The sequence below is a fragment of the Oryctolagus cuniculus genome, chromosome 12, assembly GCF_964237555.1.
Source record: "Oryctolagus cuniculus chromosome 12, mOryCun1.1, whole genome shotgun sequence".
Taxonomy (NCBI): domain Eukaryota; kingdom Metazoa; phylum Chordata; class Mammalia; order Lagomorpha; family Leporidae; genus Oryctolagus; species Oryctolagus cuniculus.
The window spans coordinates 90,308,442-90,326,648 of NC_091443.1; the positions used below are offsets into that span (position 1 = coordinate 90,308,442).

At 50.6% G+C, this 18,207-nt stretch overlaps 1 protein-coding gene across 5 annotated transcripts in view; it reads left to right on the top strand.

The window, feature by feature from the left end:
• Positions 1 to 7,245: 7,245 nt before the first annotated feature.
• Positions 7,246 to 18,207, top strand: part of MAP2K5 (mitogen-activated protein kinase kinase 5) — a 271,279-nt gene continuing 260,317 nt past the window's right edge. For 3 of the 5 annotated variants that reach the window (XM_002718071.5, XM_002718072.5, XM_051821809.2), the window contains exons 1-2: positions 7,247 to 7,973; positions 16,226 to 16,274. In XM_002718071.5, coding sequence (XP_002718117.3) covers positions 7,839 to 7,973; positions 16,226 to 16,274 — 184 coding nt within the window. In that variant the 5' untranslated portion in view covers positions 7,247 to 7,838. Of the gene's footprint in view, positions 7,974 to 16,225; positions 16,275 to 18,207 lie in introns of all 5 variants that reach the window. The other 2 variants (XM_051821811.2, XM_070054405.1) reach the window with 2 other exon arrangements.

The window sequence follows — 18,207 nt, forward strand, 5'->3', positions numbered from 1 at the left end:
GATGTTATTGCTGGTATGTAGAAATGCAGCTTACTTAGAGAAACAAAAAAAGCTTTCATTTGAGAATAATGTTAGACTTACAGAAAAGTTGCAAAGAGCACAGAGAGTTCTAGTTTAACCTCACTTAAATTTCTATTACCTTGCAGAAGTATTGCTCATGCATAAAAGACTAAACCACCACCGGTACATTGTTACGAACTCTGAGCTTTATGCAGATTTCACCAGTTTTCCCATTCACGTGCCTTTTCCACTCCGTGCTTCCATCCAGTCTCTCCCATCACAGAGTTGTCGGATCTCCTTAGTCTGCTCTGGTCTGTAAGTTTCTCAGACTTAGTCTGGTTATGACTTTGACAGTTTTAAGGAGTACTTTTCAGGTGTTTTGTAGACTGTCACTCAATTTGGGCTCACCTGATGTTTTCCCTGTGATTAGACTGGGTTTTGCGAGAAGAAACCACAGAAGTCAAGTGTTCTGCTTTTTTTCTTTGAAAAAAAAAATATAGTTACACACACACACACACACACACACACACACACATCCAGATCTTCCATCCACTGATTGACTCTCCAAATGCCCACAACAGCCAGGATGTAGCTAAATCGAAGCCAAGAGTCGGGAACTCCACCCAGGTCTCCCTCGTGGGTAGCAGGAGCCCAAGTAATTGAACCATCATCTGATGCCTCCCAGGCATAGTAGCAAGAAGCTGGATGGAAAGTGGAGCAGCCAGGACATGCCAGACACTCTGATATGGGATGTGGGGTCCCAAGTGGTGGCTTAACCACACTGCAACACAACACCTGCCACTCAGGCGGCCTTGTCATTGCAGCACATCACAGAATACATGACATAATCAGGACCTGTCACTGGTGATATTGATCTTGATTAGGATGGTGTCTGTGGGCTTTTCCAGTGCAAAGTTACTCTTTCTTTCCATCCTCTATTGTAGTCAAATTCTTTTTTTTTTTTTTTTGACAGGCAGAGTGGACAGTGAGAGAGACAGAAAGATCTTTTTGTCTTTTAAGATTTATTTATTTATTTGACAAGCAGAGTTATAGAGAAGCAGAGGCAGGGAGTGGGGGGAGGGAGGGAGAGAGAGAGAGAGAGAGAGAGAGATTCCATTATTCCATTGCTGGTTCATTCCCCAGTTGGCTGCAATGGCTAGAGCTGGGCCAATCTGAAGCCAGAAGCCAGGAGCCAGGAGCTTCTTCTGGATCTCCCATACAGATGCAGGGGCCCAAGGACTTGGGCCATCTTCTACTGCTTTCCCAGACCATAGCAGAGAGCTGGATTGGAAGAGAAGCAGCCGGGACTTGAACCGGCGCCCATATGGGATACTAGCACTGCAGGTGGTGGCTTTACCAGTTACACCACAGCGCCGGCCATTCATCATATCCTTTTTAAAAAAAGATTTATTCTTTATTTATTTGAAAGGCAGAATAATGGGGTAGGAGTGGGGGTGGATCTTCCATCCACTAGTTCACTCCCCACAACAACCAACTCTGGGCCAGGCTACAAGTAGGAGCCAGGAACTCCATCAGGGTCTCCCAAATGGGTTGCAGGGGACAGGGACCCAAGTGCTTGGGCCATCTTCTGCTGCCTTCCTATGCACATTAGCAGGAGTTGGATCAGAAGTGGAGCAGCTGGACTCCAGCCCCAACCCTGATATATGATGGAAATGTTGCAAACAGTGACTTAACCAACTGTGCCACAGTGCTGCCCCAACCCATTTTTGCTTTTTTAAGATTTTATTTATTTATTTGAAAGACAGAATGACGGGGGAGCAGAGAGAGAGAGAGAGAGAGAGAGAGAAATGTTCCATCTGCTGTTCCACTCCTCAAATGTCCACAATGGCTGAGGCTGAGACAGACTGAGGCCAGGAGCCTGGAGCTCCAGCTGAGTCTGCCACGTGGGTGGCAGGGGCCCAAGCACTTGGGCCATTTTCTGATGCCTTTCCAGGTGCTTTGGCGGGAAGCTGGATCTGAAGCAGAGCAGCTGGGAATCCTAACATCTCTCTGACGTGGGATGCCGATGTTGGAAGTAACTGATGGCCCAACCCACCTGGATCCAGCTCTGACAACTGGGCTGAGAATAGACTGTAGCAGGAGTGAGCGTGAAAACCAGTCAGGTAAGGCTAGTCTGGACTGCAGGGCCAACAGTGAAGGTGGGGGAAAGGACTCAGATTCTGAGTTAAGACATGGAAATAGAGGGGCTGGCCCTGTGGCATAGTGTCGGTTCAAGTCCTGGCTGCTCCAGTTCTGATCTAGATCCCTGATAATGTGCTTGGGAGGACAGCCCAAGTATTTGGGCCCCTGCACCCATGTGGGAGGCCCAAAGGAAGCTCCTGGCTCCTGGTTTCAGATCTGCCCAGCTCCAGCCATTGTGGCCATTTGGGAAGTAAACCAGCAGATGGAAGATCTCTCTTTCTCTGCCTCTGCCTGTTTGTAACTCTGACTTTCAAATGAATAAATCTTAAAAAAAAAGAAATGGTGATAGAAAGGTGTAATGAAAGAAAACCACTCTGAATAGGAAGAAATCACTTTACAGCAATAAAAAAGACTTTAAAATGAGAAAAATGGGGCAGTCAGTTGCAACTAAGACACGGCTTAGGATGCCCACATCCCACACGAGAGTGCGTGGCTGCAAGCCTGGCTCCGCCCCAGTCCAGCTTCCCGACAGTGTGCCCTCTGGGAGGCAGCAGATGATGGTTTACGTAGCTGGGTCCCTTATCACCCAAATGAGAGAGTCAGATGGAGTTTCTGGCTCCTGGCTTTGGCCTGGCCCAGTCAAGGCTGTTGCAGTCATTTGGGGAGTGAACCAGTAGATGGGAGAGCTCTCATTATCTGTCTCTTTCTCTCTTTGTCTTTCTCTCTTTTTCCCAAAGCACTAGCAGCCAGATCTTAAATATTTTTGGCATTGCATACACACTGTTGCAATGGCTCAGCAATGTGGTTGACAGTGAAAGCAGCAATGGACAATATGTAAGTAAGTATGTAAGTATGGCTAAATTCCAACAAAGCTTTATTTATGAACACTGACATTTACTTTTGTGCCATTTTTCATGAGTTATAAAATATTAATCTTCTTTTGACTTTCTAAAAAAATTTATCTTTAAAAAGAATCACAGAGGAGGAGAAATGGAGAGAGAGAGAGAGAGAGAGAGAGAGAGAGAGATCTTCCATCCGCTGGTTCACTCCCCAAATGGCCAGTCTGAAGCCAGGAGCCAGGAGCCTCCTCCAGGTCTCCCATGTGTGTACAGGGGCCCAAGCACCTGGGCCATCCTCACCTGCCCTCCAAGGCACACCAGCAGGAAGCTGGATTGGAAGTTCTCTCTGCCTTTCAAATACATACAATAAACTTAAAATTTTTTAAAAATCAACAAAGATGAGTAAGTATTTCTCCAAAGAAGATATTATCAACAACCAACACATATATGAAACCATGTTCAACATTGCAGAAATATAAATCATACTCACACTGAGATACCATTTACTCCCAATGGAACAGCTACTGTAAGAATCACAGAAAACATGGGGGTAGGTATAGTGGTTAAGATACCTGTTAAGATGCCCACATCCAACATGAGAGTGCTTAGGTTTGATTCCTGGCTCCAGCTCCAGATCAGGCTCCTGAATATAACTGTCTACAAATGCAGACCATAGGAGGCAGTAATGATTTAACTGGGTTCCTGCTTCCCATGTGCAAGACCTGGGTTGATTTCCCAGTTCCCAGCTCAATATGGCCCATCATTGGCTGTTGTGGGCATTTGGGTAGTGAACCAATAAATGGGAGTTCTCTCCTCCATCTATCTATCTGTCTCTTTCTGCCCAATAAAAAAAATTACAGAAAATAACAAGTGTTGGTGAAGATGTGGAGAAATTGGAATCCCGCTGTGTTCTTGGTGGGAATGTAAAATGGCACAGCCACTATAGAAAACAGTATGGCAGTTCCTCAAAAACAGAGAAAATATGATCCAGTAATTCCATTTTGCGGTATATGTCCAAAAGAATGGAAAGCAGGGTCTAAAACAGGCACTGGAACACTGATGTTCACAGTAGCGTTATCCCAGCAGCTACAGCGTGGAAGCAACTCGAGTGTCCATCAAAGGATAGATGGACATACGCAGCACGGTGTACACATGCGGCAGAATATTGTTCAGCCTTGAGAAGGAAGGAACTTCCGGCACATTCTGCAGCACAGATGTACCGTGAGGGCCTTACGTTTAGTAAGCCAGTCACAAAGAGACAAACACTGCAATGTTCTGCGTACAGAAGTCACCTAGAGCAGTCACACTCACAGAAACAGAACGCTGAGTGGCAGCTGCCGGGGGCGGGGGGGGGGAGGAAATGAGGGGCTGTTCAAGGTTCAGTTTTGCAAGATGAAGACTTTCTGGGACAAAAGGCTTCGCATCGTTTGTGTGACAATGTGCATGCACTGAGCACTACCCTACACTTACAACTGGGTACGTGGGCAAGTTGGGGTTGTGCATATCTTATCACCATTAAAAACACAATCATTTTTGGAATTCACAAGGCTCCTAATTTTCATCAATGTGCCTCTCTTCCATTAAGTTTCCCAGTTGACAGGAGTCAACGGCGGGCCATCTTCATCTTGGGATAATGGCATTGTTTCCGCATTTCCCTCTCACTCCTTGTTCTTTGGGTGTTTAAGGCCATCTAACAGATTCCCCTCATCTCTGTCTGTCTCCAGCATCAGAAGAGACTCTCATAAGGTAGGGGTTTGCTATGAAACTGACTGAGACAGCGAGCGCCTCAACAGGATGCCTGACACAGCAGACAAATGCAAGGAAGCACAGGCTCCTGCCCGCAAGTCTGCTGCAGGGCGGCCAGTTCCCTCAAGGTCGTCCTGTGACTGTCCTCACCCAACACCTGGGACTTATGAAGAAAAGGTACTACCTGCAAAAGTCTTAAGATTACATACAATGTTGATGCTGAACAACTGAAATTTATTTTATTTATTCTTAAAAAATTTATTTGAAAAGGGGGAGGCTGGGATAGAGAATATGCCTTAAAGTTAGGCAACAGCATTTATTCTATTTGGTAAAGACATTTAAAAAAGCCGTATTTGATCATTGGTAATCCCAAATGGAATGGTCTTGTATTACTGGTGTGTGTTTCTTGTGATGAGACAGTTTTCTGGAACATCCTTGCTCAGGCCATCGAGGTGAAGACTTGTTACTATACAAAGGTTAAGAAGAGAAGTGTGCTTTCACTGGCCCTGCAAATATCAGCAAGTTTGCCATTTGTCTAAGAAAAGCTTCAGACCATGTATGCAAATCTGGCAGACTAAGTTGTTTTTCCCCATGGTAGTATCAATAAAGACGACATTTTAATAAACAATAGGTTGGCCAAAAGTCTCCATTTTTTTTAGAAGACTATTTATTTACCTAAGGCAGAGGCAGGGAGAGAGAGAGGTCTTCCATCTGCTGGTTTACTCCCCAAATGGCTGCACTGGCTAGAGCTGGGCCAGGCAGAAGCCAGGAGCCAGGAGCTTCTTGCCAGTCCCCGCTGCGGGTGCAGAGACCCAAGCACTTGGGTCATCTTCCACTGCTTCCCCAGGCGCATTGGCAGGGAGCTGGATGGGACGAGGAGCAGCCAGGACTCCAACCAGCACTACAGGCTGCAGCTTTATCTGCTATGTCACAGAGCCGCCCTGAAAGTCTCCAGTTTTGTAGTCTATCTTCTCAAATAATAGGAAATGAATTTACAGTAAAAAAAAGTAGTCACCTTGGGTGAATAGTTTATTTTTCACACACTGAAGGTGAAGGGGCCATTCCTAGAACATCAACTCTCTCTCTGGCTCTCCTCTGTGTCTCTTTCAAGTAAATAAATCTTTAAAAAAAAAGGGGGGGGGGGCGCCTGCCTGCAGCACCAGCATCCCAGGTGGGAGCCCTTCCCAGACCTGGTTGCTCCACTTCCCATCCAGCTCTCTGCTATGGCCCAGGAAGGCAGTGGAAGATGGCCCAAGTCCTTGGGCCCCTGCACCCACGGGGGAGACCCAGAAGAAGCTCCTGGCTCCTGGCTTCGGATCAGCTCAGCTCCCGCCTTTTTAACCATCTGGGGAGTGAACCAACAGATGGAAAACCTCTCTCTCTCTCTGCCTCTCCTTCTCTGTGTAACTCTGAATTAAAATAAATAAATAAATCTTAAAAAAAGGAATTTCCACCTGAGCTATTAAATTACAGAAACCAAAAGGCGATCACTTACTTCCTTCAGTGGTCTTTCAAATTAAACATAAAAATTATGCAGAAAAAATTTAGATACACTGAAAACGGTCAACATTAATTTCTTCTCTCGCATGTTAGATGGGAAACTGATACCCCTCCTCAACCGCTTTTAGAAAAATTCAACCCCAAAAAGCAAAACTGCTGTGTGCGCTTTCATAGAGAGAAGACAGAGTACATTTTGCAAGATCACCAAAGACGATGAGCTTTGGAATCTGACGCATTGAAAAGTAACGAAGGTGTCCAGTTCCTGCGATTCCGTAAGCATTGCAATCTACTGGAAACTACATGGAACCGATGAGATATTTTGCACGGATTAATACAATGCTGCCACCATCGCAGCTGTCCCCAGGCGGTCAGACTCTTCACTGAATGTCTTTCCTGTCGCTTCTGGCCAGCACGCTGTTTGCTATTTTAGGGCATACTCATTGAAAAATTCATATACGCTCGGTTAACGGAGAAAGGCAAATTCTCTGGACCTGCGAGTTGGAAAAAGGGAGGGGGAAAAAAAGACACATTTTTGAGCTTTTAGCCTTGCTTTTGTTGACGTGATGCGCCCGCCGCAGGTGCGCGCCTGGGCAGACGAGGGATGAGCGAGAGCCGTGGTCCCGTCTTCGTGCAATTCCAGGACTGGAATCCGTTTTTGGTCAACTCCGGCTCTAGGTCATTTGGAAGCTTCTCGCGTGTTCGACGTTTTCACCCCTGCTTCCCTCTCACCGGGGTCCGGAAAGCAAAGGGCCGTGCCCCGGTCACCGCGGCGGGGCTGGGCGACGACGGCCTCGCGAGCCCCAAGGGCCAGCCCCTCGCCGGCTTCTCCACCCCCGCACCCCGCGCGCTCGCTCCTCAGGTGCCGCCGGCCCGGGCCGGGCAGCGCGACGCGGCGAGGAGGCGGCTCTGCCCGCAGCTGCCCTCTTCCAACATGGCGCCGCGGGAGGCGGGTCCCGCTCGGCGGCTCCCGGGGTTCCGGCGCCGCGCGTTTTGGTTCCGGAGTAAAAGTGCCCTCGCCGCCGCCTTCCTCCTCCCGCCGCCGCCGCCGCCGCCGCTGCCGCCGCCGGGACGTGCGGCCTCGGGCGGCGGGGGCTGAGTCCGCGCGCGCCGCGCCCTCTGACTCCAGGTGGGGCAGAGGACTCGCCCCCCGAGCGTCCCGCGGAGCCGCCACCCCCACCCCCGGCCCCGGCCGTCTTGGGGTCTGGCGGCCCCGGGGGGCTCCTGCCTTGTAGGGCCAGCCCGAGTCCGCGGCAGCCGCGGACCCTCCCCTCGCCGGCCGCGGGCACCTGCCGCACCATCTGCCCCACGTCGCGTCCTTGCTCTGCCGCACGAAGGCAGAGCGCGCCCGGGTCCCGGTTTGCCCCGTTTGCCAACTCCAGAACCGTCCGACGCCCGGCGGCTCCTCAGTGGCGCCCTCGCCGGGAGACCCCTCAAGCCCCACACCGGCCGGGCCTGCCTAGGGGCCCGCGGGCCTGGCCTCCTCGCCCCTCCCGCTGCGTCCCCGGCCCCCCTCACCTCGCCAGCCGCCTCTGGGACCCTCCCCTCACCCCCAGCCTGACCAGGGCCCCGTGGGAACCCGCTCCCCCGGGATGTGAGCCCCGTGAACCTGGAATGCTGTGGCTGGCCCTTGGCCCTGTCCATGCCATGGAGAGCCAGGTGCTGGTGATTCGCATCAAGATCCCCAACAGTGGCGCGGTGGACTGGACAGTGCACTCGGGGCCGCAGCTGCTCTTCAGGGACGTGCTGGTGAGTGGGGTGCATGGGGCGGATCCCAGCGAGGGAGCCCAGGGACTGGGGGAGTCCGCCCCCTGGCCCGCTGGTGGCCTCGCGGGGCGGCAGTCGTGGCATTGCCTTGCTGCGTGGACTGCAGCCTGGTGGCCACGTGTGACCTCAGGGAAATGGATGAATGAGGCTGGACCCCTGCCCTCAGGCAGCTCCCAGCCTGCCCTGGGTGGGATGGAGAAGTTCCTCCCTGGTCTGTGGCCCGAGGCCAGCCGTGTGTTTATGCTGAGCCCTGGGAACTCCGGCACCTCCAGCCTAGCCTGTTAGAACACACCTAGGACACCATCACCTGTAACGCATCGTAAGACAGTCTCCAAGTGACCAATGAGGAAAACAGTGCTGCCTAGTAAATTGTGACATGCCATCCATGGAGGGGAAGGGGGGGGGGGGACACAGCCCAGTTCCGGAGATGTTAAACTAGAGGGAACAGGTGGGTCCTACACCGTCAGGATGCTCAGGGGTGGGGCACCAGGAGCATGGGATCTGTAACCTTGTCAGTGGCCTGGTCGGATCCTTTTTGTACATAGTTGCTGAGATGAAAAGATTCCGCCCCTCACCCAGAGCAGAGTGGGTCTTGAGTGAGACTCAGTACCAGGACCCCCATTTCCTTACTTGTACACAGCCCCAGGGCTGCTTCACAAAACTCGTGGAAAAGTGGAACGCAAAGATAAGTTTCTTTGGGCACAAAAAAGTTTTAGAAATCCTTGTTTGTTTTTTGAGATTTATTTATATATTTGACAGGCAGAGTTACAGAGAGGTAGAGAGAGAGAGAGAGGTCTTCCATCTGCTGGTTTACTCCCGAGATGGTCACAACGGCCAGAGCTGCACCAATTAGAAGCCAGGAGCCAGGAGGTTCCTCTGGGTCTCCCGTGTGGGTGCAGGGGCCCAAGGACTTGGGCCATCCTCTACTGCTTTCCCAGGCCACAGCAGAGAGCTGGATCAGAAGTGGAGCAGCTGGGACTAGAACCGGCACCCATATGGGATGCCGGCACTGCAGGCGGCGGCTTTACCCGCTGCGCCACAGCACCAGCCCTCGTGCAGTTTTTCCCAATTCACATTTTCTGTGGATTCTTGACGACTCCCCTATACCCTCCATTTTTTTCTTTATCACACTGCCACTGCTCATTTTTCTAGTGTTCACTTGAGAGTGACAGGGTGCCCTGTGCCCGTTTTATGTACGGAATACACTGCCATACCAAGAGGCAGGTGGATTCACAGGAAGGAACCGATTGATGGGGCTGACGTCGCAGGTGGTGAGAATTCACCAGAGCAGAGGATCACAGAGAGTGCTGAGCAGGGGGAGATTCATTAAACATAAGACACCGGGTGGGGGCAGCGGGCAGATAGGCTGCTCGGAGCTGGCTGCCTTGTGGGTGATAGCCTGGGAGATGCAGGCCTGTGGCAGACTGCCCCTGGCCAGGGGCTTTCCCATCACCGTGATTTCCTTATTGCCGGGGATTTTCACCAGGGGATTTCTTATTGCCAGGGGCCCTGATCCTGACTCAGGAAGCAGATCTAGAGCAGAACCTGCCTGCAAGATGAGAGGGGCCCTGGGAGGCAGAGTCTCGGGAGAGGGAAATTTGTTGATGTGATTTGGTGATGCAATCAAAGTTTGATTTGAAAATTTTAAGAAGTTCAGTTCTGGGTGCGTGACTGACCACCAGGCCCTGCAGGTTTTTATGTCCCAGCGCCAGGAGTGTAGATGCTGAAGCTGGCCAGCCAGCAGCCTCAGCATGCACTGAGCGCTGTCCTTCTCTGCACCCAGAGTTCTCTGCACACTGTCGTGCACACAGATGTCCCCTCACAGTCAGGCCCAGGCTCCCGAGCATGGGAATCTGGGCCCATGTGCGAGCTCTTGCCAGCCTAACACCAGCTTCATCTCCCACCGCAGTCCCAGGAGCTTCTTGGGAATCAGCCTTCCGTCCTCTCAGGTCCCAGGCTGTCTGCACGCTGTCCCTTTCCTCAGCTAGCCAGAGTCCACCTGCCCTTCCAAGCCCAACTTTGCAGAGTTCCCTCAGCTTCCAGTGCTCACCTCTGCAGAGCACCTGTTTGATCCTGATTATCTTTATGTCTCATCCACTGGTGAACTGCTGGAAGAATTGGACCGCTCTCTCTCTCTCTCTCTCTCTCTTTTTTTTTTTTTTAAGATTTATTTGTTTATTTGAAAGGCAGAAAGAGAAAGAGAGAAAGATCTTCCATCTGCTGTTTCACTTCTCAAATGGCTGCAACAGCCAAGTAGGACCAGGCCGAAGCCAGGAGCCTGGAGCTCCATCTTGGTTTCCCACACAGAGGCCCACATCTTCTGCTGCCTTCCTGGGTGCAGTGTAGCCTCTGTGCCTAACTGGCACTCTGCTGTGGGATGCGGGTGTCACAGGGCACCGTGTTGCCATCTGTTTCTCCTCTTTGTGTCACTTCATAGGACAGTGAACTGTTTGATGTGACATCTTTGAGAGAATGCATGCAATTATGGATTGATGGACAGAGTATTAGTTTTTTTTTTTTAAAGATTTAGTTATTTATTTTATTTGAAAGTCAGAGTTACACAGAGAGAGAAGAGGCAGAGAGAGAGAAAAGAGAGGTCTTCCATCCGATGGTTCACTCCCCAACTGGCCACAACAGCCAGAGCTGCGCCGATCCAAAGCCAGGAGGCAGGGACTTCCTCCGGGTCTCCCACTCGGGCGCAGGGGCCCAAGGAGTTGGGCCATCTTCTACTGCTTTCCCAGGCCACAGCAGAGAGCTGGATCGGAAGCGGAGCAGCTGGGTCTTGAACTGGCCACCATATGGGATGCTGGTGCTTCAGGTCAGGGTGTTAAGATGCTGCGCCACAGCACTGGCAGTTTTTTTTTTTTTTTTTTTTTTTTTTTAATTAAGAAACATTTTTTATTTGAGAGACAGAGAGCTTTTATCTACTGGTGTCCTCCCTTAATGCCAACATCAGCTGGGGCTAGACCCGGCTGAGACTGGGTGTGGGAAACACAGTGTGGGTCTCCCAGAGGGGTGGCAGGGACCTGTCTGGTGAGCTATGGCTGCTGCCTTCCACAGTCTGCATTAGCAGGAAGCTGGGGTCAGGAGCCAGAGGTTGACATTGAACCCTGGCACTCAGAGATGGGGTGCAGGCGTCTCACCTAGCAGCTTCACTGCCCAGCCAGAGGCCTGCTTGAACGTTAAGCTTTGAGTCAGGAGCTTGGGCTTCATTGCAAGCTGTCCCACTGAGCAGGCAAACCAGCCCACCTCCTGAGCCTGCTTCCTTATTTGTAACGGGGATGCTGACACCTGTCTCAAAGATGGGTGAAGCTTGACATCGTGTCTTCGGTGAGCTTCCTCTCACTTTCCTCGTTGGAAACAACAGAAGATATTTTAGGCAGGGCAGGGCAGTGTTTCCGACTGCACACTCTGGAGCCCAGCCGGCTGGGTTTACGTGGCAAGGCCTTGTGCGTCTTCATCTGTGAAGAAGCGGGGAGGGCGGGGGATGCAAGCACTGCCCACCACGTAGAGTTCTGAGGACCACTCGAGCCCACGGCGGGAAAGCACTCGGGCTGCTCCAGCGTGGAGTAAGCTGTCACGGCCTGAGGGATCCGGCCTGGGTCTCCTGCCTCAGGGGAGCTCCCAGCTGCACGTGGCCCCTCCAGAGTGCCATGCTCAGGTCAGCCCAGGCAGAACGCATGTGGTCAGGAGGGCATGAGGGAGGATTTGTGGCGGTGGGGGCTGTGCTACAGCCTGGTGTCCCCTGATGGCGCTCGCAGGCCTTGCACGGTGGCAAGCCTGGGTCTGTGGATTCCTGTGAGCTGGTCTCCAGCTTCACCTCCCTCTTCATCAAGAAAAACAAAACCAACCGAAAAACTCCAACAGATATGTTAATATATTTGGCTTACAACCTTAAACTTGAAAGCCCGTGAAACCTAGAAGTACCCCTCTCAGCTAATGGCCTGTCTTCTGACTCCCCCATCGCAGTTTCCAGATGAGAGGGGCACCATGCTTTGCCAAAGCCACGCAGGTTAGTGCCTGACAGACTGGCCCAGCAGCCAAAGCAGGTTGTGGTGCAGGAGTGAAGGGTGACTGTGTCCTGGACCCCCGTGCCAGTGCTTGCGACCTCCTGTCACCGTTCCGTCAGGTGGCTGGGAGACCCTGGCAAGTTGCTTGGCTTCTCCGAGCCTTGTCTTTGATCTGAAAGAGCTGCCATCTGGCTGTGGTGAGCCAGGCATTGGATTATGTGTTGCGTCTGTGCGTCAGTTGTCTGTGTGCGTCCTTTTTTCCTGAAAACCGAGCGCCCAGTTCTGGGAAGACTGTGCAGGAGGGAGGATTCGTGCGTGGCGGGGGAGAACAGCACCCAGCCCCCTCCTGCCTGCTGTGTGTAATGCTCGGTCTGAAAGTCCCATCTCACATTTCCCTCCCCGGGACGTTTCTGTCTGAATGGAGCCAGTGGTTTTGTTGCCTTTTTTTTGTTTTGTTTTGTTTTCCTTTCCTCCTGACTTAGCACAAACTGTTTGCTTTCTGTGTCTTTCGTTTGTCTCTCTCTCTCTCTTTTAAAGATTTATTTATTTTACTTGAAAGTCACAATTACACAGAGAGAGAAGGAGAGGCAGAGAGAGATAGGGAGAAAGAGAGAGAGGTCTTCCATCCGCTGGTTCACTCCCCAGTTGGCTGAAGCAGCTGGAGCTGGGCCAATCCAAAGCCAGGAGCCAGGAGCTTCTTCAAGGTCTCCCATGTGGGTGCAGGGGCACAAGGACTTGGGCCATCTTCTGCTTTCCCAGGCCATAGCAGAGAGCTGGATCGGAAGAGGAGTAGCTGGGACTCGAACCGGTGTCCATATGGGATGCTGGCATTGCAGGCAGCGGCTTAACTGCTGTGCCACAGTGCCGGCCCCTTTCGTTTGTCTTTTATCATGCTGTAAGTGCCTGATGTTGTTAGTCTCCAACTCTGGAGCCAGATTCTGAACTTCCTAAAGTCAAGGCCCAAGTCTTACTCTTCTGCAGCCTCCACTTTATCATCTTCATGCTCCTGGCATGTTGTAGAAGCTGCATTATATTTCTGTTCCGCCTGATATTTGCCTGATTTATTGAAAGGAAGAAGAAAAGGATCAAGAAACGGTCGCCATCAAGATGTGTAAACAGGTTTTCTTTTAGAGCCTCTAGGTTATGTAGAATGTTGTGTTTTTGACAATAGGAGAAAAAGTCACTTGAAAATATGTAAGTCAGTTAAAATGCACAACATATACACAAAATCGTTAAAGTGCACCCTGCTTAAAAATGACCAGGAGGGGGCTGGCACTGTGGCATAGCAGTTAAAACTGCCACCTGCAGTGCCGGCATCCCATATGGGCGCTGGTTCAAGTCCTGGCTACTCCACTTGTGATCTAGCTCCCTGCTAATGCACTTAGGAAAGCAGTGGAGGTTGGCCTTGGGCCCCTGCGCCCACATGGGAGACCCGGAAGAAGCTCCAAACAGCAAATGTCCCATACCCAGCAGGAAACCCCACAGGGCATGCTCTGCCCATCAGAACAAACGAAGTGCCCCACACACCGCATCTGATCTCGGGGAAGAGGAGAACAAAGCAGACTTGTTAGAGAGAACCATCTGGACACAGCAGGCTACCCTGATTTTTTAAAGCTAAGAAAGTGGGGCTATGACTCTGACAAAAGGGTAAAAACTTTGAAAATTAAGCAGCCGGGCAGGCATGTGGCATAGTGGGTTAAGCCCCCATCTGCAACACTGATTCAAGTTCCGGCTGCTCCACTTCTGATCCAGCTCTCTGCTAATCTGCCTGGGAAAGCAGCAGATGGTGGCCTGAGTGCTTGGGCTCCTGCCACTCACCTTGGAGGACAGAATGAAGCTCCTGGCTCCTGGCTTTGGCCTAGCACCGCACATTTGCCAAACATTTGGCTATTTGGCGTTCAAAAGCAGAAGGGTCCCAGTCGTTAGTTTGCTAATGCTGTGTATGTGGGGTTCACCTGTGCTGTGAGTGAACGACCCTCCTCCACTGAGTGTTGGGTGCTGGAATCAAGAGGCCACAGAGTAAGCCTTGTAGTGTTCCAGTGATTGGTGATGTGTTTTATGTGTTTAACAGATAGTAAGGTAGCACTGGCCATGGGTTGGACACTCTTCTAAGCACTTTGTAAATACTAGCTCATTTAGTCCTACAAGGGAGGTACCATTGTGATCCCATTTTACACATAAGGAAACTGAGGCACTCAGCCAGTGAGAGGCACAGCTGGCGTGCAGCCTGGCCACATCACTGAATTTGGCTCCAGAGTCTCACGTGCACCCTGGACTCCCTGTGTATCAGATTCTGTCTTCACTACAGTTCACTGTCAATAAAGACTCTCTACCTCTGAGTGTGGAGAGAGAATTTTTTTTTTAAAGATTTATTTATTTATTTATTTGAAAGTCAGAGTTAGAGAGAGAGAGAGGTCTTCCATCTGCTGGTTCACTCCCCAACTGGCCGCAGTGACCGGAGCTGTGCTGATCTGAAGCCAGGAGCCAGGAGCTTCTTCCGGGTCTCCCACACGGGTGCAGGGGCCCAAGGACTTGGGCCATCTTCTACTGCTTTCCCAGGTCATAGCAGAGAGCTGGATGGGAAGTGGAGCAGCTGGGATTTGGACTGGCGCCCATATGGGATGCCGGCATTGTAGGTGGTGGCCCAATACACCACAGTTCTGGCCCTGAAAGAATTTTTTTTAAATGCTTACTTGTTAGTATCTTTTTTTTAAAAGATTTTTTTTTTTATTTTACTTGTACGTCACAGTTACACACACACACACACACACACACACAGGGGGAGAGAGGTCTTCCATCTGCTGGTTCACTCCCCAGATGGCCACAATGGCCAGAGCTGCGCATATCTGAAGCCAGGAGCCAGGGGCTTCTTCCAGGTCTCCCACATGGGTGTCCTTGGGCCATCTTCCACTGCTTTCCCAGACCATAGCAGACTGGATCGGAAGTGGAGCAGCCAGGTCTGGAACTGGCGCCCATATGGGACACCAGCACTGCAGACGGCGGCTTTAGCCCACTATTCCAACAGTGCTGGTCCCGAGCGAATTTTGGGTAACTGAAGTCTTTTTGCAGATACTTTGTCAGAAAGTTGGTTTCTTTTGCTCAGACTGTTCTCATGAGGGAGGGCTGCCTAAGGTAGTTCTCTTTCTTTGATCAATTTTATCTGCACAGATTTATTTCGGGGGAGAAAAAAGCACAGTAGAGGCAAGACTATTATGCAGATTGGCACTGCAGCAGAGGAAGCTTCTAGAGAATTGCCTTTAGAAGGAAGTTACAGCCCACACTCTGCTAAGTACCCCGCTTGGAAGGGCTGTGGGCTCCCTGCTGAGAAGTACTGCGCGCGGCTTTGTCAGCCAGCTGCCTGCTGCCAGTTCTGGCACAGCCCGGGAGAGCTCCTGGAGAGAAATGAGGTTTGCAGGCCATTTGGGTTGGACTGGGCATAATGGGGTGTGTGTGTGTGTGTGTGTGTGTGTGTGTGTTGGGGGCGGTATTGCTTTCCCCAGCTTTGGGTGTTCTGGGCCTCGTCAGTGAAGCTGTTGAGACAGACTACTTTTCTACTTCATAGATTTGCTTAAACATTGGTATCAGATTGTACATACTTTAGAATTTTGTAGGGCAGTTTATTTCAGTGTCATTTAAATGTTCGCCGTTGCTTAAGAGTGAAGGTTGCTAAGAATTGATTGCAGGAAGCGTGGCATCAAATGTTCACGTCGCCATCATGGAAACGCGGGTTCAGCTGCTACCACCGTGAGCGTGAGGCCTGGTGTTGCGGTCATGCATCGTGCACCTCCCCTGTCCAGTGCCTGCAGTGTGCGGAGTGCAAGGCTGAGATAGAGCCCGAGCCCAGACTCCCAGACTCCTTTCCCTTGCCCCTGCAGTGTGTTACGCAGCCTCCCGTGGGAGAAACCAGGCTTTCCTGGTAAATATACAGCAGTGTACTTACAGGTGCTGTTAAATTGAGAGTGAGAGCTTGTGTTATTAATACTCTGTATGAGTATTACCAACACAGGGTAGTAAAGGTTCCCTAGAGGTTTTTCTTCCTGGGCTAGAGATTTAAACTCTGGGGTTTGCATTGTTGGGCTCCCTGTGATTACGAGCTTATGTTTTTACAGTTGATGCCAACTTTTCAAAAATCTTTCCCAGGTACTCATATTTCCTCTAGGATTTGCCACATGTTAGCAGAAAAGAAGGTGGCTAATTGTGTGTCTTTATTCTTTCTTTGTTTAGGATGTGATAGGCCAGGTTCTGCCGGAAGCAACAACTACAGCGTTTGAATGTAAGTCTGGCTTGTGCACGTTCTTGACTGGTTGCCTCTGCAGTCATTTTTCAAGGGGTTTATGGGTTGTGTTACTTTAGAAACTGACAGAACCAGATTATTTATGATCATCATATGGTCCATTTAAATATTTATAAATTAATGCAAGTTTAATGATGATACTGAACTGAGTAATATTTTCTTATTTAATCATATCTTGGGTGACCATATTTCTACAATATAGCTTTAATTACCAACATGACCTTTATCTGCTCTTGCTCATCGTTATAATAATATTGCAGGACAAAATGAAACGTGTAAACTACCTGTAGGCCAATGATTATTGATTAAGAGATTTTAATCCTTGTTTCTCGAAAGCATGACAACAGAGCAGAGCTTTTGTGTGAGCATTGCATGGGATAATTCTGTCTTAGTGGGGCTTGGTAGGACTACTAGCCAATGACAGGCACATTTTAGGTCTTGAGTCCTTCCCCTGTCTCCCCCATTGGCTCAGAGACAGGACTGGAATGTTCTAGAAGACTGGTTTTTAACGTAAACAGGCCATAGCGAGGGAAGTCATGGTCTGAGCAATGTTAAGATGTGAATTTCATTAGTGGCATAGAGGTTCGAATTCTAAGAAGGATAAAATAAGGGCTTGGAACTGGGTTTCCATCCTTTATTGAAGATGAGGGCCACTTTTCAGTGTACAAAAATGTGCAGTTTTTCCCACCTGATAGTTAACTTTTTTTTTTTAAATTTATTTGAAAGAGTTACAGAGAAAGGTAGAGACACACAGAGATCTTCCATCTGCTGGTCCACTCTTCAAATGGCCACAATGGCCTGGGCTGGGCCAGGCTGAAGCCAGGAGCCAGGAGCTTCGTCCGGGTCTCCCATCTGGGTGCAGGGGTCCAAGGACCTGGGCTGTCCTCCGCTGCTTTCCCAGGCACATTAGCAGGGAAGTGGAATAGCCAGAATTCGAACTGGCTCCCGCACGGGATGCCAGCACTGCAGGCTAGAGCTTTAACCTGCTGTGTCACCGTGCCGGTCCTGGTAGTAATCTTTTTGTTCCTGGTTTTTAAGAAGATGATGCCTGAGAGGGGACAATGGGGACATCCTCTTCGGAGGACCATTGGCAGCACTCACCAGTGTGTAAAACATGCACGGCCTTTGACTCAGCAGACCCACCAGAAATGGCTGCACAGGGGTGGAACACCCTCCACGCGAGGTGCTGTTTGTGGGGTTACTTTTTTTTTTTTTTGACTGGCAGAGTGGACAGTGAGAGAGAGAGAGAGACAGAGAGAAAGGTCTTCCTTTGCCGTTGGTTCACCCCCCAAAATGGCCGCTGTGGCTGGCGCGCTGCGGCCGGTGCACCACACTGATCCGAAGCCAGGAGCCAGGTGCTTCTCCTGGTCTCCCATGCGGGTGCAGGGCCCAAGCACTTGGGCCATCCTCTACTGCACTCCCGGGCCACAGCAGAGAGCTGACCTGGAAGAGGAGCAACCGGGACAGAACCGGGCACCCCAACCAGGACTAGAAGGACTAGAACCTGGGGTGCCGGTGCCGCAGGTGGAGGATTAGCCTAGTGAGCCATGGCGCTGGCCTGTGGGATTACTTTTAATAGCAACAGGTTAGAGGTAAACTCCATGTGCAGCGTAGTGGATTAATAAATCCATGACTTGGTCATAATCCGGAGCAGTAGATAGCAGCTGAAGAGAATGAGTCAACGATGTTATGCATCGATATGGAGAGGTGTTGACAAGATGTTGTTGACCTAATATTTGTGGTGTGATACCATTTATAAATAAATCTGACCCTGGGCTGTACTGAGAGGCATGTATGTGTGTGGAGGCAGATCTTAAGAGTACCCTCATTGTGCCTCCGGCTGTCTCGCTAGAAGGTGGACTTGGGGGCTGGGGGTATTGGTCGGTGATAAGTGAATGAGCACACATTTTAT